This window comes from Pyrgilauda ruficollis, unplaced genomic scaffold (assembly GCF_017590135.1).
Source record: "Pyrgilauda ruficollis isolate IOZ18807 unplaced genomic scaffold, ASM1759013v1 scaffold34, whole genome shotgun sequence".
NCBI classification, from domain to species: domain Eukaryota; kingdom Metazoa; phylum Chordata; class Aves; order Passeriformes; family Passeridae; genus Pyrgilauda; species Pyrgilauda ruficollis.
In genome coordinates, this window is record NW_024524822.1 from 3,208,681 (window position 1) to 3,234,423 (window position 25,743).

The 25,743-nt window shown below is 44.1% G+C and overlaps 1 protein-coding gene across 1 annotated transcript in view; it reads left to right on the forward strand.

Moving 5' to 3' along the window:
- Nucleotides 1–25,743, forward strand: part of PAPPA (pappalysin 1) — a 174,957-nt gene that overhangs the window by 56,813 nt on the left and 92,401 nt on the right. Inside the window, exons 5-7 of the mRNA XM_041474999.1 lie at nt 3,553–3,745; nt 9,791–9,912; nt 15,365–15,872. Of these exons, the coding sequence (XP_041330933.1) occupies nt 3,553–3,745; nt 9,791–9,912; nt 15,365–15,872 (823 nt within the window). The remainder of the gene's footprint in view (nt 1–3,552; nt 3,746–9,790; nt 9,913–15,364; nt 15,873–25,743) is intronic.

Genomic DNA, 25,743 nt, shown 5'->3' on the forward strand with positions numbered 1-25,743 from the left:
CCTGATCTATGAGGTCTTTGAAAAACTCAAATCCAGAGACTGTTTATACTCTCCTGAGGAGATATAGAATGTCATATGAATATTGATACCATCAAGGCTGTCAGATAACCCTGTGACAAGTGGACAACTAATGAGGCACTGCCCATGCCTCCAGGTGTCTGTTGCAATGCCATGTTTAGGTTTGATTTGGAATCACATCCCAGTTCCATCCTTAGCATGTGAATAGTGGGATTCTGCCTGGCCAAGGACTACCAGTGTGCTGTGCTGGTTTGTGCTGGGAGTGCAACAACAGAGGCTCCATATCAATGTGGTATAAGCACCCCTCAAAGCAAAAGCTGATGTGGTTACAACTCTCAGACACAGCTCTGCTGATCAGATGTGCATTCTCCCAACAGAGCATATCCCAAAGAGGGCATTTGCTCCTGTGACCCTGTCCCATTGGATGAGACTGGAGTGGGGACACTGATGCACCTCTGGAAGCTCAAGGAGAGCTGAAAGCTACTCTGCTATTTCTCAGAAAGAGCAGGGGATACCATGAGTCGTATTTCCCCTTATTTTGGGCTGCAGGGTCTCTCTGTGGTGACAATCTATGACAGTGAGCTGACAGAATCAACAACATTTTAAAGGCAACCAATATACTTACAGACACTGAAGGGCACCTTTATACTCCAGGCAAAAACACAGATTTCCCACTCAAAAGGTCACAGGAGTGCTTATTCTGTAATAAAACTGTAGAGAAGCAAAGTGTTTAATGTCATCTGGGGCATGGATTGAAATGGTTTATAACCAAAATGCTTTTATGCCCTTTGTGGCACTAGCTAAAAGCAATGCCGAGTTTTCTCTCTATTTTTCTATTTGTTTAGAGGGTGCTTTCAGGGACAAACACACCGAGTCAGCTCCTCAGTGTGCTCTGTGCTGTGGTGCCTGTGGTCAGGCAGGGAGCCTGAGCACCAAGTCCAGCCCCATGGTAACATCCCTCAGATGAGACAGGGCCACTCCAGATGACAAAATACCCCCGCCAAATCTGCTCGTGTGGATGTGGTGAGCGGTGGAGCGTGCCTGTTTCAAAACTCTGAGCTCTTATCTTCCAAGGAGAACGTGCCTTGCCAGCTGACTCGGGAGCTGAGGCAGAGGCAGACCACAGAGATACCCATCTGCTCCTAGGAGCTACATGTGTGCTGGTGTTCTGAGCTGAAACCTCGTCTTTTTCCTTGAAAAATTAAGTGAAGCAACATGATAGATATCTCTAGAGCTCAAGCATGAATCTGTTTGCTTTTCTGTTGTTGCCAGTGGAGTAAAATATATCAGGATATCAAATTGCTGTCAAAATACCTTTGAAACATGTAGGTTGAGGTCATGCAGTTCTAGGAATTGCCTTTTTTTCATTTCTGTTTTGCTGCTCATGTACAGCTTGATCCTATTGTATTTGTCTGTCTGTTCCTGTCCAATCCATCTCTCCAGCTACCCCCAGCACTGAACAAAGCACAGACTTTGACTTATAATTTTTATTTTTCCTGGAATAACAAGTTATAATGGCCAAAAGATTAGGTAGTGTGAGAAATAGGACTTGTAAATTATTTTTACAAGTCCAAATAGATGTGGTGTTCCCAAATAAAAGATAAGTTAGTATTTTAGATGACTTTTCATGAAATCATTACGAATTCTTCCTCTAAATTCTGTTGGAGCAATCATCCCAGCAAAGTATAGGATTTCTCTAATTATTGCTTTATCTCAGGATCTTGAACCTTTCTTGATATTGAGTGGAACACCTTTCTCCCTCGTCTCTCCTCCCTTCCCCTCCCCCTGGACACAGGCTATGCTGATGTTTAAACAGATTGAGAATGCAGGTCATCTTTCTCCTGTGCCATTGTCCCACTGCTTTGTCCTATATATATTTTATTGTTCTTTTATGATGGCTATTAAGGGCCTTTGTCTCCTTCTGTGCTTCCGTGAAGAATATTTATGGCTTTTACAACATGCTCAGGGGTAGACCATCGATAATTATTGAGGAAATCCAGAGATGTCACATTAAAGCAGATTTTGCATACCCACAGGGATTTGTAGATATTATCAAGAGGACAGTGTGTCTATCTGCTGTGCATGTTTGATCAGAGGAGTGTCACTGCTCAGAGGAATTGGGAGAGACACAGGAAAACACGTGTGCTGGTGTGTCCCTACTGTGGGAGGGCTGCTGGATCCCGACTGGAGCCATCTCCTTTTGCCTGCATCTCTGGGAAGATGCGGCCAGGTTTTAAATTAGCCAGCAAATACTCATTTGTCTTTAGAAGAAATTAATATTTTCTTGTTCCTCTGGAGTACCACAAGGCATGGACTTGCAAACATCAGAGCACCTCCTAACACTGTCACAATATTGAACTTACACAAGCAGCCTCTGGTGACCTGCATCTTCCCAGAGAAGTGCAGCACTTGACCTGTGCAGAACTGTCATTGTTGTTTGGATCCCAGCTGGGACTGAGCTCTGCCAGGCTGGGAACTCTGCAGGCACATGTGAAGAAACACTCTGTGTTTTCAAGAGCTTTTCATCTGATGGGAAGAACACCAGAAAAATGGTTGAAGTGCTTAGCATCAAGTTCCTCAGCATAGCTTTGCTGGGTGACTTTGCACAACATATTTATTCCCTCTGGGATCTGCACAATAGAGAAACAGCAATTTTCTACTTCTCTGGGGCACTGTAGTTGTAAAGCTGTATGGTGTTCAGAGGGCACTGGATGTGTTCTTGTTGCCAAATCATGTTTGAGGAAAACAAGATGAAATGAGAAATGGATATTTATGGGAAGTTATCCAGCATAATTATTCCTCCATTTTGAATGAAAAAGAAATAAGAAATATCAAGAAATGTTTGTGAAAAGTTCAGAAAGGGGTTAGAATCATAGTGGTAATGAGGGAGAATTTTATAGAACTAAAGTTATTTTCTGCACCAAAAACATACGTTTTTATCAGTGTTTGAAATTATATTTTGAATTGAGGTTTCAGAACATTTTTATTTGCTCATTAGAAAATTTAAGAACTTTAAAAGTTATGTATTTTAAAATTCTATGGTGTTTTAATCTGAGAGATCTGATAGTCTGTTGCCCTTAGTTTGCATGACTACCAGTCAGTATTTTCTCCTTTACTCTTCCATCTTCCTTATCTCTTTCTCAGAGATATTCTTTTAAATGGGAACTGCTTTTAAACCCAGAGCTCCACTGGTGGCCCAAATCCTGCCCAGAAGGTGCTGCACAGAACCTTTCTGTTTCTTCCCCTCCATGTCTCTGCCTGATTTAGAGATGATCTCTGGGTGCTTCAGGTGTATCCCAGGTCAGGGGGAGGGAACGTTTATTGATTTATTTCCTTCCTTTTTAACCATTGTTTCCTTTCACCTGCCTCCACAAGTGATGGCTGTGCTAATTCCTTCACAGCCCATTAACTCTGGAGTGCTGTGGGATCCCAGCCCGGCCTTTCCAAGCAGCTGCCATTCACGAGGTCGTAATTCTTCCCCTTGCTCCCACCTCCTGTCCCACGTGGCTGACGTGGCTTCTGTTTGAATTCCAGACGATGACTGCACCAACTCCTTCACGCCCAACCAGGTGGCCAGGATGCACTGCTACCTGGACCTCGTCTACCAGAGCTGGCAGCCCACCAAGAAACCGGCTCCCGTGGCAATTGCCCCCCAGATTGTGGCTCGCACCTCCACCTCTGTCACCCTCGAGTGGTTTCCACCCATCGATGGCCACTTCTTTGAAAGGTGATCATGCTCTGCTCTGTACTTTCATGCTGGAAAAATGGGAAGGGGAGAACTGGAGGCCCCACTCCAGGAGCGCAGCTTGGTCATGTGCTGTGCTCAGCCTGGCTTAAGGCTCTTTCCTAAATTGGTTCATACTGAGGAGGTTATTGATCTGTTGTCTGCTCTTCCTTTCTCAGCCTGTAGCACTCAGTTGAAGGCCATTGATTTGCCATGTAAAGGGCAAATCTTTCTCCATATGTTATGGGAGGAATTTTCAATCAAAGATTCTGGCCCTGTGATTCCTGCTGTTGTTGCTGCTCACGAATACCTGTGGGTTTCAGCTGTGCTTGCGTGTTCCCCCCTCCTCCCCTTGCACATTCCCTTTGCAAGGACAAAGTGGATCTTGTTTTAACAACACAGAGCTCATGGGCAAGGAGGTGGCTGGACTGGGGACAGGGACAAATGCTGCCTCCTCCCCTGAGCTGTAGATGTAAGATGGGAATTGAGCAAGGCAGAGTCAAAGTCCCAAACCCCTGGATAGGATGTGAATCTCCTGTAGGTCAGTGTAGGGGTGTGTATTCCTGTCTGGCAGGCGTGCAGCTACGTGATATCAATAATGGGAAATGGAGGGCTCTGGGCGGGAGTTGCACCTCATTGCAGCCCATATTCAGAGCAATTCTGCCCCAGTATGACCTGAGTAACTGGGTAGCTCATCTAAATGCTCTTATGCAGCTCTTGGATGAGCCGCAGGAGCTATGGGAGTCCTGGCAAAGAACTTCCCAAATCACTGACCTTCTCGCATTACCATTAACTCACATCCCCGTTTGCACTTCTTCTCCACCTCTTGCTTTGTTGTTTTATAGAGAGCAAACTTGGAGTGTCCTTCAGGACCGCAGCAGTTCAGAGCACAGGAGGCCAAATTTACAAGCGTATTAGCACCCAAAAAGCTGCCTCAGCATTGCACTGCTGCTTTGTGCTGGGAGAGCACCTTGAAACCACCGCCTCCATCAAGGATGAAACTCCTTCCAGCACTGCTAGTACACCATGGCCATTTCAGTGGCCAGCTTGTGCTTTATTCCACTAGGCAGAGAGCAGTTATTTTCTGCTCAGATGAGATTTTCCTCCCTTATTGCAGATTAATATGGGGAGGGAAATCAAATCCTGTTAGGAATTGATAAAGAGAGGTCTTGTGCTCTGAACAGTGTTTGCTTTAATTATAGTTTTGTAACCAAATCCTTTTATTCCCTACCTGCGAAAAGGACTCATATAGTTCTGAAAATTAATTCAGAATTTTTCAGCCTATAATCATTTTTAGGTTAATTAAGTTTCTCCAATTTAATTTAGATTTCAGAAGATGCTTATTGTGTGTTAAATAAATGCCATCTGCCTCTAAAAAACACATTGATGCAGAGTTAATTGTTATGTAACCAAATATGACTTTATTACATATTTCTTATAACTCAATCAATATGTTCTTAATAACCTCTAGTTACTTGCTTCTTAAATAACACACAGTGGATAGCCTGTTAAATCTAAAATTTCATAACAGAGTTATCATATGTTAAATAAAGAGTGATTTTCCAGGAAAAAAAAGTCCTTTGGGTTTTCAAATCTGTGTGCTCAGTATTACTGAAGAGATTTAAAGAGACAGCCTCAAATACTTTGAGTCCAATTCCTTGTTAAAATGAGATTCCCACTGCTAACGGATACAGCAATGTTGCCGTGACCATTTAAAAATGTCACTGAAACATATAAATGATCCTGTCTAAAACATGCCCAAATTTTTGATCTGCTAATCAAAACAAGGATGATAGTATTATTCTAGTGACTAATCCTGGAAAAGCCCACGTGCTGAACTTCCAGAACCGCCGTGTCCAGCACTGCTCGGTCAGAGACTCATGCCTGTATCAATTTGTGAAATTGGGTCACTGTGCAAGACAAGTAGGAGGTAAAATTGGCCAAGTATAATCTTATCTGTGTGTGGGAATACTGTAAATCTTTGCAGATATTTTTACACAAAGTGAACACCATTGGCCCAAATTTTACTTGCCTCACTTGAATGAATAAACTCATTCACTTCAATGGGACTATTCATGTAAAAAACAGAAGACTGATACTCAGCTGCTGAGTGCCTTGGGCCTGGTTTCTAATGCACAGAGGCCCCTTCCTTGCTGTTTTGACAGTGTAAAAGGGCCTTCAAAGGATGAATGGCTCTGGCTACATTAGCAAGCGTTGTGGCCCAATAGAAGTAGATCCCCAGCGCAAAACAGTTGTTAATGAAGACCTGACGTCAACACCGCAGGGGCTGGGGGCTCACGGGGCTCCCACAGGAGCACATCAGGTGTGGTCCTGCAGCACACCTCCACTCTGGTTCCTGGTAAAACTGGGTCCAGCTTCCCTGCTCCAGGACTGTTCCGAGTGCTGGAAGCAGGGAACAGGAGGAATTTCACTCCCAGAGCTCACTGCTGATCCCAATTATGATGCTGCTGTGGGCGTGCTCGGCGTAACTCAAGTTCCTTTTATGTCTCTTTTATTCTCCAGAGCTGTGCACAGGCAGTGACCTCTGCTTAATGAAAGTCAGGGAGGGAAAATTTAGCCTTCTGTTTAAAAACGTAGCACTGGGCTGGCTGTGTCTGTGGGAGGTCCTGACAGGTTGACGGGAGATGAGGCATGGAAGTAAAGACTGTGTGTCTGTTCCCTGCTTAGATACAACTCTGTCATAGGTGAATTAGATGCTTTCCTCATAGGGTCTTAAAATCACCTGATTACTTATTTAGGGGCAGAGAACAAAGTTAACTCCTAGTTCCTGTAAATTTGGGGGTGGCTCTCCTGTGTTCTCACAATTTAGCAAAAGTAGACACAAGAGTTGTGCACAGGAGTAAAATCTTCCTGATGGACCCTCCTGGCCCCTTCAGAGTGTTCTATTGATATTTGCTCTCTCACTCTAGAGAGTCAGTTACCTGCATGTAAATTTGTCAAGATGCTTTGACCATAAGCTCTAGCAGCTGGTTGGGCTCCCAGACATCCCTAATAATAAAATATATCAAGAACCAGCATTTCTTCTTGTAGCTCCTGTCCACAGGATTGGAATCCTTCCCGTTCTCCATCCTCCCTTTCAAAAAAGCATGAAAAAATTCACACACAATAACAAGTAATAATAAAATAACAATAAAGCAAAAGAAACAAGTAAAAACAAGCCAGAAAAAGAGAAGTCCCTTCATTTCCTGACTGCATCCATTGGATGTGTTCATCTGCTGTCTCTGAACATCCATTCATGCACCTCCTGTCTGAGATGTGTGGGCAGATGTAAACAGTTATTGTCATGGGGCTGTGCAGCAAATTTGGGCAGAAATCTTTGAATGAATCTTTCTCCAAGTTTTCATTGAGGTGACAGCATTAATTTCCATGAATCTGATTCTATCTCATTCTTAGCAAGCAAATATTTTGGTCAGTGTGGTGTCCCAGAGATGGCTGGCCTTGATAATCACTCTGTTAAACCTTGCTGGAAAGTTTCAGTGCCTTAAAGGGGAGAAGACCAATCCTGAATTTCAAGTATAGCAGCTCAAATTTAGTCTGTAAACAGGCACACTTTACCCAAAGTAATGGCAGATTTTTAGTGGTTTTGAGTTGCCTACCGAATTGGTGCTGGCCCTGAAGGAAATGGTCTGGTTTGCACTAGTAATCTTTAGATTTTGAACCCACTTCACTGAAATATCATGCTGTAGGAATGAATTCCTCCTGTGCTCTGAACTTCATAAGTTGGAATTTCCCCAGTACTTGGCTTATTAGAAAACAGAGAAGTCTAGATTTTCCATTAGCCTGCACTTTGGGCAGTCATGTGCCACCGTGTATAAGGTGGCAGATATGGCTATCATTCCAATTAATACTGTTTTTTGAACCAATTTATGCTAATTTTTTTCTTGTTGTCTATGGCTTCATAAGGTATAAGGACCTGGCTTAGGTTTTCATAAGCCTGTAAATACAATTCCATTATTAAGTTTGACATTCATGGCTCTTTATAGGATTTGTGTGCAAGAGTCTGCAGACCAAAAACTCTAACCCAGGCGTCATCCCCTGTGTAAGTCCTTTCAGCCAGTGAAGTTACATCAGGGTTGAGTTTGGCTCCCAAACTGGAAAAGTAAAAAGAGAAAGTTTGCTCATAGCCTTTCCCACATGATGCTCCTTGTGATTTCTCTCTTACCTCCAAGTCCTCACTGGTAAAAGGAAATGTTTGTCCATAAGCCTACAGTTTTTTTCCACCATGGCAGCCTGTGATGAAATTGTATAGCTGCTAATTTGAGTAAAAAGCAGTCCTAATTGTGGAAACTTGGCTTCCAGAGCCCTCTCCTCATCCAGGACCAAGTGCTAATGCAGGAGTCTCTTTGTAGAGAAACTGAGGGATTATTGCAGGGACTTCTATACTGACTGGTCGTGGAAGTGTCTGAAGAACAACTGCAGAACAATAATTCTACATTTTGATTTCTCAGGACCATTTATTCAGGTTTCTTGATTTTTTAAAAAATTTTGGTTTTGCATGTATTATTCAGGCAAGCTGAGTCAGACACCTAAACCTCTGCTAAATAGGCAGCTGAGAAATGAAACAGGGAGGCAGTATCATGCCAGTGGTGCAGGTGGGTGAAGTGAGACACGAAGGGAAGTTACTCACAACATGCCCACATTTTTTCTTTACCAGTGTTACAGACCATGAAAGGAAGAGAGGGCCGCCTTCGTCTCCCTCTTCTATATTCTGCCCCGTTGCCACATTGTATTTTTCAGGTGTTTTCAGCAGGTGCATCCCTTCCTGAACTGCACAAGTTCAGCCAGTTGCTGTCTCTTTCAGGGTGGCTCAGCCACTGAGGATCCCAAATAACCTCTGCCTGAGGATCACAGTCCTCTCTTCACAGCAGTGCTGAAATAAATCATGCAGTGGTGGTAATGATGGTTAAGATTTGCATAGCTGATTATAATAGTTGATATAAATTATTTAATAATTTACTCAAGCCATTCTTACTAGAGTAGCACAGAGAGTACACTGTGTTACACACAAATTGCTTGCCTAAAACTTCTGTCCTTTCCGGTGCATTTGATCATTAGGATAATTAATTTTTAACTTTCCATTTCAGCGGAAAGTGTTCCTTAAAGCAGAACAATTAATTCTGAATAGCTTACTGGGGTAAATAACCATGTACTTTGAGTCATACAGGGTTCCAGATTTGTGACCCCAAGGAACATAGGGCTGAACTGTGTGAATTGCATCCTCAGCTGATAGAAATCAGCTTAACCTTATGGGAGATATTAGAGTTACTCCAGTCTACATCAACTTAAACCCTGATCTTGTGAATATGGTAGCAAAACTATTTAAACTGACTGAGGGTAGTTTTGGATTAGATTTTAGGAAGAAATTACTCCCTGTGGGAGTGGTGAGACCCTGGCACAGGGTGCCCAGAGCAGCTGTGGCTGCCCCTGGATCCCTGGCAGTGCCCAAGGCCAGGCTGGACAGGGCTGGGAGCAGCCTGGGACAGTGGGAGGTGTCCCTGCCATGGCAGGGGGTGGAACGAGATGAGCTTTAAGTCCTTTCCAACCCAAACCAATTTGTGATTTGTGAATTGGTGTTTAACTGGATATCCCTGCTCAGCCAATCTTGCTGGTAGGACAATCCTAAAGATACTACAAGTTCAAGCAATAAATAAATCCATGGTGAGAGCAGAAATAGATCTGAAAACACCTGAGGCAAATTTCTCTGCTCTAACCCATAAGCAATGTGTGTTTTCTTTTGTCATGGTTTGGTCCAGTGAAGGGGGGGGGGTGGGGGGGAATATAGGTGAATGTGATTTCCCAGGTTGCTGTCATTTTGCGTTGGATAGAGGGCTCAAAAATGCTTTCTACATAGGCTCTTGACTTAAATCTACAGAAGGTCAGCATCAGAAAACACTTTTGTCAGTGCCTTGAGAAAAGGGGGTTAAGTGGACCTGAATTCTAAGTCTTATTGCTTTTAATATAGTTGAATAAGCAGCTCATTCAGCTGTTACTAAGTTGGTGTGTTTTCCTGTTTTCCTGGCCTCCTAGAGAAGTGGGATCAGCATGTGATCTGTGTGCAGAAGGAAGAGTCCTGGTGCAATATGCCTTCAGTGCCTCTTCTCCCATGCCCTGCGATCCCTCGGGGCACTGGAGCCCACGGGAGGCAGAAGGTGAGTCACAGGGATGGGAACAAACACATGGTGGGAGGGAAGGTGGGACAGAGCAAAGGGAGAGCCACAAAGACAGTGGGAAAATCTGGGAATGATTTGTTATATCTGCATGTAACCTGGACAGAGCTAGCGGGCAGAGGAACGCTGTGCCCTGAAGGAATGCCACTGGCTCAAATACCTGTGTTTTGGCCCCTGAGTCCTGCCCCTGCCCATGAATTAAGTGAATTCCAGGAGCTGAACATGAATTTCACAAAGCAGCAGAGTGCCAAGAAATGCTGACCGTTCACATCTGCCAGACGAATTCCTCAGGGGAGCTGTTTTCTCCCTCTACTCCAACTCCAAAAGTGAGGAGTTGTTATTTATTTGGGCCTGATTTGTGCTGCCTTCACTTGTGGTGAATAGCAGCAGGCTGCAGCAGCAGCCAGGCTGGAGGGAGGTTGCCCTTTGGGCAAGTGCCCTGAAGCAGGAATGCAGGTGACCACGTCAAGCCCTCTTGTTCAGGGTGTTTTGCAAGTCATTCTCTTGGAGCCTGTTGCAGGGAGAATGGTCTGCAGGGCTGGTTGTGCAGTGCCATTAGATCTCCATCATTAACTCCTCCACACGTCCCTTCCGTTACGTCCCTGGGTGTATGTGGTGGAGCATATTTAAGATTGTACCAGGCAAAGGTCAGTTATCCCAAATCACAGTTTGGAAAGAGCAGAGTATTATTTCAGCCTGTGCCTCACGAGCTTTTGCTTCCGGAGCAGCCACACTTCACCATGAGCACACAGGTGAGCTCACTGAGCCCCAAGGACAATCCTGGATTTCGCAAACTCATTCTACAAATACCTCCCCGTGTTAAGGGTTTATCTGTCCTGCAACTAAAGCACATGGGAGTTATTCTGCAAGGAATATTATTTAGGCAGGAGCTCTCCTTGTCCTAAGGTCAGCATGTGGAACGAGCTGTGCCCCTGCTGCTTTATGGGACAGTGGTCAGTGTCCTCTGCCCCACACACCTGTGTCCCAGGGTGGGAGTCCAGCAGAGGTTGTGTTTCACTCTGACTCACCCCCTAAATTTAGAACAGGTGGCCCAGAGCAGCTGTGGCTTCCCCATTCCTGGAAGTGTCCAAGGCCAGGTTGGACGGGGCTTGGAGCAACCTGGGACAGTGGAAGGTGTCCCTGCCCATGGCAGGGGTGGAACTTTAAGGTCTCTTCCAAAGCAAACCATTCCATGGTTTTAGGACATCCAAGGCTGCTGGGCACAGCTAAGAGCACACCTGACCTGTGGGTGGAAGCTCCATCCTGGGAAGCAGTGCTCTGGGTATGGGGGTGATTGGATCACCCAATAAACAGCATTAGCAAAGTTTGGATCACTTGCAGTAGTAGTTCAGGGTAGACGGTGGAATTTCCACTTAGACAAGGATTACAAGACTTTGAAACCTGTTTTCATTTGGAACAAAACTTGAAACTTTTGAAATTCTCCATGAAGGAAAATTAAAAACAAAACGTGTTTGAGGCTGGCCAAAATGTTTTGTTTAGCTCATATGGACTTTGGTTAAATTATGACAGTCGAAAATATACCCTTTTAGTATAGAATCTAGGGCAAAAGCAACTTTGAATATCAAAATGTAAAGTGTTTCAAGGTGCAAAAGTGAAAAGGTTTCTCACAAAAATGTCAAAACACAATGTTCCAATAGTGTTAAAAATTTCTTGCCATTTTCCCTTCCAGGATAAAATTTTGGCCAAATAAACACAATTTTGCAAAGTGTTTTTATTTTGAAAGGACTGTGTATTCCATTGAAATATGCAGTTCCATCAAAATTTCTTCACTGAGCTTTGATTTGAAAACTTCTAGATCTCACACGTCTTGCCAGAGGCATCATTCCTAGAGAAACTAAGCTACTCTAAGATTTATTACTCAGCAGCATTTTGCATTTAATTTCCTCTTCTTGCTGTGTGTGCCTGCATGTTCTTAACTATGAAGGGTGCAGTCTGATCCTTATCTGTCTCATTTAGTTGCTCCTGTGCCACTTCTATGGAACAGAAATTTGGTAATCATGTCCTCAGGATTAATGAGTTGTTGCCACTTTAGGGTAGAAAATATACCGAGTGTATGGTGTTTGTTGCTCCATGATTTTCTGTCTCCACTACCACACTCCCTGACACTCAGGCCCTCTGCCTATTTGCACTTGCTCTGAGTTACAAATAGAAGTTAGATCATTGTCTGGCTTCTTTAATTGTCTATCTGTGACTGCTCAAGCCATCAAGCTTTGAATTCACTTTCTGCAGGGGTTTTTGGGTGTAAATCTCCACTGCTTGAATGTCCGTGGAAAATGAAGACAAAGGAGGCACAAGCACGGCCAAAATGAATTTGTTTTAAAATCTGAGATGACACTGATGGAAAATGTTCCGTAGGACTCATCCAGCTTCTGAGCAGAAAACCACACTCCTCACGTTTCTCTGGAGCAGCTCTGGTTGGTCTGATCTCATTTTCCTGAGGTCTCCTACCCCAGGCAGCTGCACCAGCAGTGGTCTTGGGCTATGTGGGAGCTGTGCCCATTGCAAAACCCTGCCGTGGGCAGTGTCCTTCCTAATTCCCTGCTCATTCCTGAGCATGGTGGGATCCAACATCAAGGCTGAGGCATCTTGTGGTTCTTTCTCAGCCAGCTGTGGCCCCTGAACGAGGGGTTGTGAGAAGGCTCATGAGATCAGGCAGCTCTGATTTACTCTTTATCTTCTCTGTAGAGCCAGAAGGCTCTAACCTACCTGGATTCTCACCAGCAGCACCAGCTAGGTCAACAAACCTTACAGCACCTCCATAACTCTGTCAAAGGGGGGTTTTATGTAAGAAAGGTGATTTTGGCTCAAGCCCAGTGGGTACCTTTGCTTGCTGTGCAATATGTGCATATATCAGTCAGTTCCTCCTGCCTGGCTCACTGCTGACTGAGAGAAGTGTTAGATTATTATAAAAATGTTGTTGCCTTGCACTGCTCTAGAGCTCAGCCTTTTCCTGGGTCTAATATTTCCCTCAAGAACAATTCCTTCTGTGTCTTAATAGTCTCAGCTGGACACTGGAGTCCCATTGGGTGGTTCCTTTATCTTGACCACCTAAGAAATATGGCAGGTGAGTTGCAGTTTTAGCAGGGGTGATATTCTGAGAGACTTCTGATGCCAGTTGGCTTCTGAGACTCTGTCCCTGTGCTGGGGAATTCATCCCAGGGACTGCACTTAACTGCACAATGAAGGATCCACACACCAGGCTGTAGGACAGCATTTCAGGGAAAGGCACCCTCCTGCCATTCCTGCTCTCCAACCAGGACATGGGGTTTGGCTCTTCCTCACAAACCTCACATTCCTGTTTTGTGTTAGGCAAGACGTGATGTTGCATGAGATGCTGTTCTGTGTCTGATCTGTCTCATAAGGCAAAGGATTTTCAAAATCCGAGTGCAGAGGGAAGAATAGCTTCTATACTCTTTCTTTTAACATAAAAATATTCGTAATTTTCAAAGTATCTACCTATCTCTAGAAGTCCACTTATATGAAAAAAGGTTTTCATCCTCTTCCATAGTTAAATGAATCTTTCTCACCCAGGTCTAAGTGTTGAATAATATTTAAGAAAGAGTATCTTTATCTCAACTTCATTGAGGTTTTTAGTTTATGAATGACTACAATCTGCCACCTGTTTTGGGGTAATGCTCTGAGTGCTAAGCTCCCTAGAGGCTGAGTCCAATTCATGCCTCTCCAGGGATTGCACACTGATCTACCAAAACGTGCAGGTTTGTTTGGAACTTAAGTCTTACTGAGCCTTGAACTGACAGAGGTGAATTTGCAGGATCCCAGGTGGGGACGTACTGGGCCGTGAGCCATTAGCTCCATTTTCTTTTCTGTGAGAGGGCAGTGGTAAAATTCACACATCTTTCCAAAAGCCCTCTGAGATACTGGAGTTAAAAAAGACCTTAGGGCTGCAGTCAAGAGTTTGCTGTGGGTCTGAGAAAGTCGTCAGAGGGCTCAGCCAAGCACACCCAGCTGGCAATGAGGGTGAGATAACGTGAGCTGAATGGGGTATTGCTGCTCACAGTGATTATCCACTTGCCAGGGGGGAGACTCGAGCGTGTTAAATGGGCCTCTGGCTCTCTTCAAAACGTATCACTGCTGTGGTCTCTCCAGATGCTGGTCTTAGTGGCATTCCCGGTGCTCTGTGCCATGTGAGGAGGAGAGAGGGGCTCTGGGATATGGGAGGTGAAGGGGAAGCATGAAAAGTTGGGCATCTGCAGGACAATAACGTTGAATCACAGGAAGGCTGCCAGGAAATCTATTCTGCATCTGGGTTCATTTGGTATGAACAGGAGAATTCCCTGAGCTGTTTATCCTTGACAAAAGAGACACATTTCTAACACTTCATTGAATCACAGACAATCAGAATAACCTTCACACATTGCCCTTTTCTCTTTAAATTGGTAGTGATGTCCTGTTTGTCCATGTATGCCCAATAGTTTATCTTGCTTTTTCCTCAGCTGCAAACAACTGTGCTGTCCTTTTTTTCCCCTCTGCCTTCTGCATTTCTCTCTTCTCATTACCTTTCTTTATCTTCTTTTCTGTACTTTGCCTTCTCCCTGTCATGCTTGCCTCCCTTTTTGTGTGATTATTTGGGAAGGAAAAGGGAATTTATAGCTCTCACTGGATTCTGTTACCAACTGTTCCACCCGTCTGACCCCTCTGGATCTTGCAGTCCATGACTCCACGCCAAGTTGTAATGTTACCATAGTATTTGGGAACCCAGCAAGCATTGTGGCTTTCATTATTTTTTAGTACTACCTCCCATGTAGTTGAACACAGCCAATGGTGAGAAGAGTAAAAGCACAAGTGCCTGTTGTTTCATCACAATGAGAGCAAAGAGACAGCTCAGACCTGTGCTTCATGTGCCTCCAAAAAAGGGGCCTTGCACAACATGCTAGATCAACCTGTAAATGCCACAGGAGTTGCCCCTGAACAGCACAACTGCTTCTTGGAACAAACAAAGGCTCTTTTCTTGTCTTTGTTAAAGGGAAAAAGATTGTATTTTTCAATGGGAGGCAAGGGAATAAGTAGGAGGTGAACTGGAGGCAAAGTGACTCTGTTTATCAGGTAAATTACCAAGTGGAAGAGGTAGAAAATACCATTGTTTGGCACAGGGCAAAACACTAGAAATAGGAAATACAGGCCCAGCTGCACTGGCACACAATGTGTTTTGTGGTGTCCAGTCCAGCTGGGCACTTAAACTGGGTTTGTGTATCCCACCTGGCCAGGAGACACTGGTGTTCTGTTCCTCCTCTCTGTGCTGGCCCTGCCTGTTCTGATGAAGTAAATAATTGGTTTCCTGGACAGATATGTTCTCTTGCCACCAGTCTGTCTTTAAACTGATGCCAATGAAAACTCATGTTCTCTAACTTCTACTTCTTCTGTGCCTTCTCTTTGCCTCCTCCTTCCTTTCCAGGGCACCCTGACGTTGAGCAGCCCTGTAAATCCAGTGTCAGGACGTGGAGTCCCAACTCGGCCGTCAACCAGCACACGGTGCCCCCAGCCTGCCCCGAGCCCCAGGGTTGCTACCTGCAGCTGGAATTTCGCTACCCCCTGACTCCAGAGTCCCTCACAATCTGGGTGACATTTGTTTCCCCAGACTGGGACTCCAGTGGAGCAGTGAATGACATCAAGCTGCTCACCGTCAGTGGGAAGAACATTTCGCTCGGGCCACAGAACGTCTTCTGTGACATCCCACTGACCATAAAGCTGGATGTGGGACAAGTGGGAGAGGAGGTGTATGGGATCCAGATCTACACCTTGGATGAGCACCTGGAAATCGACGCTGCCATGCTGAGCTCTGTCCCCCACAGCACCCTGTGCTCAGGCTGCAAACCGATCCAGTACAAAGTGGTCCGGGACCCCCCTTTCCAGTCTGGATCTCCAGTGGTCATCTCAAACCTCAGCAGGAGATTTGTGGACACGTAAGTAGCTGCTTTCCAGAGAGCTGGATACATCAAAACAATGCCCTGCTCTTCTCATCCATTTAATGTCCAGCACTACAAGTGATTGTTGAGGTGTTGAAGTAGACAGACATGCCAAGAATTACCAAGTCAGGATGTCCGCATAGTTTGTCCCTGAAATGAGGAGCATTAAACCTGAATGAGATAACCTGAGATTTCATGGAGAGTTTTTGAGAAATTTCTGGGCTGTCTGTACAGAGATGTGTCATTCAAACTTTCTTTAACTAGAAAGGATAATGCAGTCTACCTAAGATATGATAAATTAAATGTTCAAGTTAACCTAAATGAGGACCTCTGGAATAACATGGTCATCATTTCCTTGGCAATCTTTTGAAAGTAATGTTTTGGTGGAGAAGGAGAGAGCAGGGCTTTCAGTGCTGGAGCACCAATTAACTGCTCAAGAAAGTGTGCAAAGAAATACACGTGTATGTTCATGTGTATAAATGTGTTTCACCTACTTCCATTTTCTGCTTTCGTGGGTCACTAAACCAATTGTGTTGGTGTGAGATTGTTCTGAAATGGGAAACATGGCAAATGCACTAGTTTGTTGTAGAAACTGAGTGTCATCCCAGATACAGTTACAGTCATCTAGTAAAAGGATGCATTACTGTTGAGGAAAGTTCAAAATATTTACTAATTTCAAGGAGATCCGTGATCTACCCGTAAGCATTTGCCAGGAAGAAAAATATCTTTTGCATAACATGATTCCCTGGAAATGATTCACTCATCTGTGGGAGCAACATGAAGCTCTTTTGAAAAATGAACACCAGATAAAAGGAAACCTGCTAAGAAAACTGCACTCTAATTTAGAAAAGATGATCTAATTAGTACAGCTAATATCAAGGAAGCATACATCATTATGGTCTTCTAAAGCATATTTAAATAGAATAAAAATGATTAATTAACAATTCAGTAATCATGAGCTACCATCCCTTTTCATGGCCCAATTATGCATCTCAGAAGATGCAAATTGTCCCTACAAATTTAAAAATTTAAGGTAACTAACAATAGTGAATCTAAAAGCAAAATGCAGGACATCACTAAGATTACTCATGTGCTGAAAGTTAAGCATGTGCTTAAGTGCATTCTTGGGTTGTAGCCTTGTTCAAACAATTGTTGGCGCTTAGCATGAGATGGATATTGGCATATTGGAAATGTGGAAAGTGGTGAATTTTCCCAAGATTTTGCTGTGAAAGCATCTTTGCCTGAAACCTAGCCCACTCTCACTGGAAAATGGGACTGGTTTGGTTTGAAATATTTGCATACCTTAGCACAAGTTCCCACAGAAACAGGTCCAGTTTTGACTTCATAACACAATGTGAAAGAAAAAAGAGAAACCCAAAACATAACTTTTATTCTGATTTCTATTTCTTCGTCTTTTGTTATGATTTTGTGGATCACTTCTAGCTTACAGATAGCTCAAGTGGAGGAGTGTTCTAAGAATTAAATCAGTAGCCATGAATTAATGACAGTTTTCCTGAGGGCCATTGATTAAATCACACTGGGTAACAGCACTGTCCCTGTCTGCATGTCTCGGGTAGTTACACAGCCAGCTAAGAATCAGATAGAACATTTAATTTGGTCTTTCTGGGTTCCACCTGCAATCAGTGGACAGAAATGGGTGCTCCTGGAAGCTGGCACGGCCAAACTCACAACCACATCCCATCCAAACCCTCCAGGCTAGCTGGGCTCGCTTCCTCTGCGTCTTACTGGGGACCGGAGGGAAAATCCTGCCAGTGAGCTCTGGCAGGACACTTGGGAAGAGAAATTTTAGTCACTGGTTGAGGAGATATGCAGATTCTTAAGCAATCATAGACGGCTTTGAGAATGTTTTGGCTGAATGGGGGTGGTGAGGCTCTGGCTCAGGATGCTCAGAGAAGCTGTGGCTGCCCCTGGATCTCTGGAAGTGTCCAAGGCCAGGCTGGATGGGGCTTGGAGCAGCCTGAGATAATGAAAGGGGTCCCTGCCCATGGCAGAGGCTTTGGAGCAAGATGATCTTTAAACCAGTCTGTGATTGTGTGATTCAAGAGTTCTGAATGTGTTTCAACTTTTGAGACGTGAGATTAATTTTTATCATGTCATCCAGGCACAGCACTGATCTGTATCCCCTGGTGATGGGGAGATCCAGAGGCTGCTGTTGGACCATTCCTTGAGACACAACAAACTCCTTGAAACTTTGCATAGGGTTGTGGTTTTCTGGTAGAGGCAAAAGCAATATGAATTTCCCATTGGAACCCTGTTCAAAGACTAGCCAGAGTCTTTGTACTCCCTAAGCAGGAAGGAAAGGATGAGGGAATTCAGGGACAGGGGCATTGGGCCATGCTCCTACTTATGAATGTGTGTAGAGGTAAATGCTCTCTCTCTCCCCTGTTCACATCTGCCTGTTTACCTCATTTTGCACCACTGGAATTCAGCATATTTATGCAGGCAGACTTTGCAGACCCTTTATCTCCCTGTGAGCCCCAAGCCAGTTGCCCCTGCTTGGTGCCCTTGCATGTTTTCCATATTAAATAAAACAACACCCCCACATGTTCTGTGGAAGGCTATTTTGAAGGCAGTCACATATCTTTATTCTTGCCTCCTCTGACCTTGATCTTTACTTTCTCTTTTTCTCCCAAAGAAAATATTTGCTTGCACTGTTATGTGTAAGCAAGATCATTTCCCCAGGTGTGGTGATGCTGAAAGAAAAATTAATTTCTTCTACCTTCTTCCTGTCAGAGAGAGGGAACTTCCTTTTAAGCTGAGAGGAGAGACAAGCTTTAATGGATAGCCCTTGCCTAGTCAGCACTGGGTGCTCCACAGAGGAGAGTAAATAACTAGAACAGTGGAAACATTTTATTAAGAAATTCAAAATAATGCCAGACCTTCTGTTCTCAAGCTGAATTTTAATCTCAAGTCTTGGCTCAAGTTGAGGCTTAAACATTAATTTCTGAGGGACAGGACCTTATCCAGGACCTTATCCTTGGACCTTACAGAAACCAGGCAAGATACATTCAATTCCACTGTGTGTGTGTGTGATCAGCCAGAATTGCTGGTATCTGGGATAAAAAATGAGAGTTAGATCCTAGGAGAAGAGAAGAAACCTAAATAAATCACTGGGGGGAAAAAAGAGGTCAGGCCAGGTGCAGCATAGAAGTGCTGAGTCTTCACACCACAGCAACTGATAAAGAAGGAGCCTCATCTGCAAGTCTCAAAGTCTCAGCTCACAATTTAATCCAGTGTGTGGGTTGTGCACATGCTCAGAGGCTGTTCTCTAGAAATACTGTGCGACATGGTCACAATGGCAATTTAGGTAGTGGCTTTTTGCCCTTACTGGAGTTTTTTTTACACTCCCATTATTGTGTTGAAGTGTAATCATTGCTGGTTTTTTAAGAGCTCAGTGAGCAGGCAGTGCCCAGAGCTCTCTGGATGGTGTCAGTCCCACCAGGGCAGTCTGGGGTGAGCAGTCCATGTTCCCCATGGCACTCCCAGTACCCCAATTTGTGAGCAGTGAGGAGCTGAGTGCACTTACAAGACCTGCGTGCTCTCCTCTGGCAGACCAAGCCAAGAGACACTGAGGTTGGTTTTTGAAAGTTGTCAGATTAACTGAAAAATTTTCAGAGTTGGAAATTTTCCCAAGTTTTCTGCCACAAACTTTGTAAGAAGCCTCAAAGTGTGGTGGACAGCACTGGATCAGGTTGTCTTTGTGGTGTTAACCAGTAGAGTTTTTTCAAGACAAAGGCATTGACTGAAATAACCTGAGAAAGAATCTCAGCACGAAGCCCTGGTACAAGGTTTGGGTTTGCAGAATTGAGCTTCGCTGAGAAGCCAGTTTGCAGTCCTGTGATATGTTATTCTGAGCCATTCCTTCCAGAGCTTTGGTACCGAGCTGACACATAGAGATCCTTCATTCAGACTTCAAAAAAGAAACTCTGAGAGAGAAGCTTGCATTTTCTTGTACAGGGAATAGGTTTTTCTTCTCAGTTTTGGCTATTTTGCGCTGACATTCTATGGCTAAACCTTTTCTGTTGCTTGATAATAGTTGGAGGGGACTGATCATCATCTGTGTAAACAGCAGTTCTTGTTCAAGTAAGTACAATATTTGAAAATATGTTGTTAGGATCAGGACTTCCATTCAGTGCTGAACTTGTAAAATCCATGTCATTTCTTGGGCTTTGAGTCTGTTTTAACACCTCAAGGTGGTGGACTAAGATCTCACTCTGGCTTCCTGGAGTGTTTGCAGAATGACAGAGAAATTGCCACCCTCAGGATGGCAGCTGGCTGGAGGGCTCCTGTGGCACTCTTTGTGGGTCCTCAGTGTTTCATTGCTCATGGGTCCTTAGCAGTTCATGTGCTTTAGCCCTCTACTTCATCCAACACAATAATTTGTTTCCAAATTTGCCTTATTGATGCATATACCGTTTGTTACTGGTCCCCAGTTGGAAGGGGCATATGGTCAGTGACTCGTCAGAAATCCCAGAGGAGATTTCTGAAGGAAAAGGAGAAGTTGAGTAAAATGGAAAGTGACTTTTTAGTCTGAAGGCTCCTACAAATATGAACAAGCAGAGAGGCTGGAGAATCAGCAGTAGCTGTTCATAATGAGGAAGACAAAGGATTTTCTTTTTTCCATGCACAAAGCTATTTTGAGCTTTCCTAAGAAGTAAACACATTTCTGTCCCACCAGGTTTCTCTTACCCCTGTAATTTCCTTACAGTCACTTATTGGTGTGCCTTTTAGCCCCTGAACTCAAGAAGAAGAGTGCATTTACCTGACAAGACAAAGGATTTTCTTTTTTCCATGGACAAAGCTATTTTGAGCTTTCCTAAGTAAACACATTTCTGTCCCACCAGGTTTCTCTCACCCCTGTAATTTCCTTACAGTCACTTATTGGTGTGCCTTTTAGCCCCTGAACTCAAGAAGAAGAGTGCATTTACCTGATCCTGGCTCAGCTGAATGGGACTGGGAAATTATGAATATCACACTGATTATAACCAAACCCAAGTCCCTGCAGAATGCAACACCAAAACTTCACAGTGACATCTGTCCTTATTATGGCATTCCTTCCTTCACCTCAAAGATCTATTTCTCTTTTCTTCCTGAAGGTCTACCAGCCAGAGGAATGTATGATCTAAAGCAGCTAAAATGAATTGCCAAATCCATCTGTCATGAAGATAATTAACACCATATTTCCACCCAAACAAGATACAGATCACTGGGTGATTTTTCTCCCGACACCAAAAAGCTGAAGCCCATATTATCACCCATCTTCTGCTCATCCCACCTCCACAGTTATTATGCCAAACCTCTCTCGATATGCCAGGAAATACTAGGTAGTATCTAAGATAGGACTAAAGTATTAAGAAAACATTTTGAATGCCCAGATTTATCTGCAAGGTTGTCCATGTGATACTGGTGTGCTACACATCTGGATTCTCAGCTGGCTTTAGAATTGTAGATGGCATTCCAGCTGTCCTTGTGCATCAACACTTACCCAGCTACCCTGGAAAGGCCTTGCCTTGATATGTGCAGGGACCTCCTATGCTTTTTCATCCCCCTGATTGTTCATAGTTGCCTTACAATTGAATAAATCATAGAATGATAGAAACACGGAAGGGTTTGTATTGAAAAGAACCTTGAAGATCATCTCATTCCAGCCCCTGCCATGTTCAGGGACACGTTTCACTAGACCAGGTTGCTCAGAGCTCCATCCAGCCTGGCTTTCCAATTAACTGCTCTTTTCCCCTCTCACTTGCAATAAAGAGTTTCCAGTTTATTCTGACTTTCCTGGTCCTAACATGTGTAATATTATCTTATACCAACATATGGACCATTTCAAGACATCCAAACCTGTAAGTTATTCATTTCTGCATTATACCTCCATCCTTCTCTGCATTGAGCCTGTTTACCAATTCTGTATGTCTCTGGATACTGGAACTTTTGGGTTTCTGATTTTTTTTAACTGAATGAAAAAATTCCATTTTCATTCAAATTTATCTTTATATCCAGACTATTGCTGCTACTAGATGTAAATGCAAAACAATGTGTCTGTTGTTGAGTCACTGAGTATTTAATGCCCATTCTCATATCACACACTACCAGGGAATTGCTGTTATTGAAAGCATTTTTCACTAGTTCCAACTAGGAGGTTTCTTTCCCAAAATTGCACAATTCTCCGTATTATTTTTTCTTTAGTAATAGGTTAGAGATCCCTGGCCATATCCATATGACATTTTACAGCTCCTCTCCAGTAGAAACACTTTTATCAAGCTTCAGCATGAACAGATTTACTCTTATTCACACTTTCTTGCTAATTTCTAAGAGCTTCCCTATCATCAGCTTTCCATGGACAAAGCTATTTTGAGCTTTCCCAAGAAGCTTTCCCTTTCTGTCCCACCAGGTTTCTCCTACCACTTGTAATTTCCAGGTTCAGGTTGAAGAACTTGCCTAGTTCTTCATCTAAACTCCTTTTGTTAAGAAGTAAATGTTTCATTTTTCCCTTGCAGACCCTACTTTCCCAGCAGAAATAGTGGCCATGCTGTCACTGCAAGAAAACCTTGTCAGTAAAGAGTTCTGAGTGTGTTGAAGCTGCCTGTGGTCAGTGTTGGCAAAGTTATGATGCTTGATATGCAGCTGGTGTAGGACACTGTAGCAGTCCTGGTGCTCAGCAAGGGGCTGGCATTGTCCCTGTGCTGCTCTGAGGCCATGCCTGGCCTTGGCTGTGTCATCAGCTCCTTCCTTATGCAGCCAGTATAGATTGCTGTTCCTGCTTAATGAACCTGGAAATCCCCCATGATGCAAGAACAGAACAATACGGGACAACTGTCTGTCCCACACCTTCCCTCCCAGCATCAGGAAACGGCTCATGGGTTCACCTGCCCCTAAAAGAGGTGATGTGCTGTGGGAAGGAGACTCCTCCATGCAGCAGCAACTGCACTGCCAACGCCCCTTGGGGAAATTCTTTCCTTTGCCAGCAGTGGGGCCTCACCTGTGGCTTGCACGGGTCTGGGCAGGGAGGCACAGGGGTGACTGATGCTGCTCCCGGTGCCAGGTAGGAGAACACAGCCCTGCTCTGCACTGAGGGCTCAGTGAGCCAGGAAGAGGAAAAAGATGAAAACTGCTTCTATTCCATCTCCTGTTCCTGCCTCTCTCCTTCACGTGCCGTGCTGTTAAATCCCGAGGTAGTGGTTGTTATTATTTATAGCTGCCAGTGGTGTGCTGGGTGTTTCACAGAGGAAATACACAGAGTGCCTCCATACAAAGAGCTCCCAGTGATGTGTTGGGGGCCAATGGTGCTGCTGCTCTCAGGGGTGATGCATCTCCACTTGGCTGATGTGATTTGACAGCTGGAAGTCACATTCTGATGGCTTTCCTTCTTCCCTGCTTTCTTCATTAAAGGTGCCAGGTTATCGCTGCAAAAGAAGAAAACCTACTTCCTGACCTCACACACAGAGCAGATAGAGCAATTTTTTCCCTTACCACCCTCTGCCAAATTGCCTTAACCCTGCCCTGCAGAGGAGAAAGAACAATTTGACACCCTTTGCCCATTCAGGAGGCAGCTTTTCCGCTAAGCCTGTGCAGAGAGGCCGTTTGGTGCCAGCTGTAGTGATAGATTTGTGGTTCCTCGCTGTTGCGGTTTCTTATGTAACGCTGTAACTAAAGCTGGCACTTGACAGAATCCGTAGCTCCTGTTCTGGCTCGGCTGCACATGATGCAAGAATAAAGGTAGTAAGGGCGGGTTGATAACTTTATGGTTTTGTGATCCCAAGACAAGACACCCCAGAGGAATTTTTCAGGCTGGGTCTATTTCTGAAGGATGGGATTGCTCTAAATGCCCCACAGCCACCACTCCTAAATAAAGTATTTCAGAAGAGAGGGACTGCCCATCTGGGAACAGACACTTGGCTTTGGGATCAACTCTGCTCCAGCCAGGGACTCCCCAAGGACTGCTGCTACTTTGAATTCCCATCTCCAAAGTACCTCTTGGGCAGTACACAGAGGCTGTAGAGCGATCAACCTGTAGACTACAACTTAGCCATGTGCAAGTGTCCCTAAAAAAGTGAACATTAACAGCTGTCCTATTATTATCCAAATAGATACTATTAGAAATTGATATATTTAATCACTCCCAGCCAGGGTGGAATTTGAACTCATGACCTAGAAGTAGTAGCAGAGTTTTCAGCTGCAGGAGAACAAAAAAAAAAAAAAAAAAGTAGAAGGTCAAACAGGACTTTTCCTGCTGGGTAAAATAATTTATTGCAGGTGAAACAGTCTCAGATATGTGGTAAATTAGGCTGTGCATTATCTCATGGATAATAACTTCTCTCTGATGTTTGGCTTCTTGTGTGCATCTTTATTTTGAGCTCTAAATAAGATAAGAAGCACCAGAAATCTCCCAGGAATAACAAATGCATTTTCTTTGCTTGATTGAGGAAATAAATATTGGACAGACATGTGTTATGCAACAATTTAAAAATAACTCTCTTGTAAAACTTGGAGTGAGCCTCAAATACCGCAGAAGTAGCAGAAATGTGTTACCTACCTTTTTATCAGTCAGCCAATACAGCTTTTCTCAGCTACTTTTGCTGAACTATTGGCCTGATCATTTCCTGGGCATTTTATTTTAATATATTTTCCTAGGAAAGGCATTCCAAGTCTCTGTTAAATTTGAATCTACACTCAAGCAGGCAAGGATTTGGAAAGAATGCTGCAGTCAGACTTAAATACCTGTGCTGTCCTTTATATCTTGTGGGACCTGGCAACACACAAGACAAAACTGTGTCCAGGCTATGTTGGACAGGGCAATCTGGTCTAGTGAAAATCAGATGAGTTTTAAGGTCCCTTCCAACCCAAATTCTGGAATTCCATGATTTTAGATCTACCACTGCATGGTGTACAGCCTGCTGATCCTGCTGCAGGCCCAAGGCACCCATCTTGTGATTGTTTCACCCAAACTTCTCTCAGTCTTTTTTGGTCAGGATCTCCTTAAATGAATGGTGGCATTGGGCACCTCTGTGCTGATATCCCAATTCCAGCATTTTCCTGGTGCTTCTGTGATAGGAAGAGCAAGGTGGAAAGAAAGCTCCTTCTTCTTTTCAAATTGTACCTCAGAGATGGTGCCTGGAATTTGATACCCCAAATTATCAGTCCCTGAAAGCCCAGTGCAGTAAACCAGACCATTTATTCACAGTGGTACAGCATTTTTTTAAACTCTAAGACCAGTTGCAGATGTAATGACAATAGAGGAAATTAGCTCATGATGGGATTTTAGGAAGAGGCTAGTGGAAGTATGTTCAGTAATGTTCAGTTATTAAACCATTAGAGATCCCACTGGAGACCAGCCAGTAGGATTTCTCATAATCTGCTGTGGCTTACGGCAAAACACAGAACCCCTGAGGAGGGAAATGACAAAATGTTCCTCTGGAAGAGTTGCCTCATCTCCTCACCCATGTCTGTGCTCTACTCTGCTCTTGGTGTGACAGCACATCCCTGTCTATTATCCCTCCCTCCTCCTGAGGAGCATGTTGGCCACAGCCCTCCTGCCTGGAACCCCCAAAATAGGTCTTGTTGAGGTGGGGTGGTGGATGTGAAACCAGAGAACACTGCAAACATCTGTGTTCACTTGGGGCCCAATCTAAGCTCTACTGAAAATGCACAAAATAACTTCCACTGGCTCCAGGAGCCTTCGGATCAGACACTGTGAGTGTTTGCTCCCATGGCTCTGTTCACCATTTTGGTGGGATTACAGGGAAACAGGAGGGTATTGAGTCCTGAAAATCAGGTCTTGGCTCAGGCCTGTTGAAAAGAAATCCAAGAAGTCAGGTCTGGATTCAGAGAAGGTGAAGAAGATTATTCT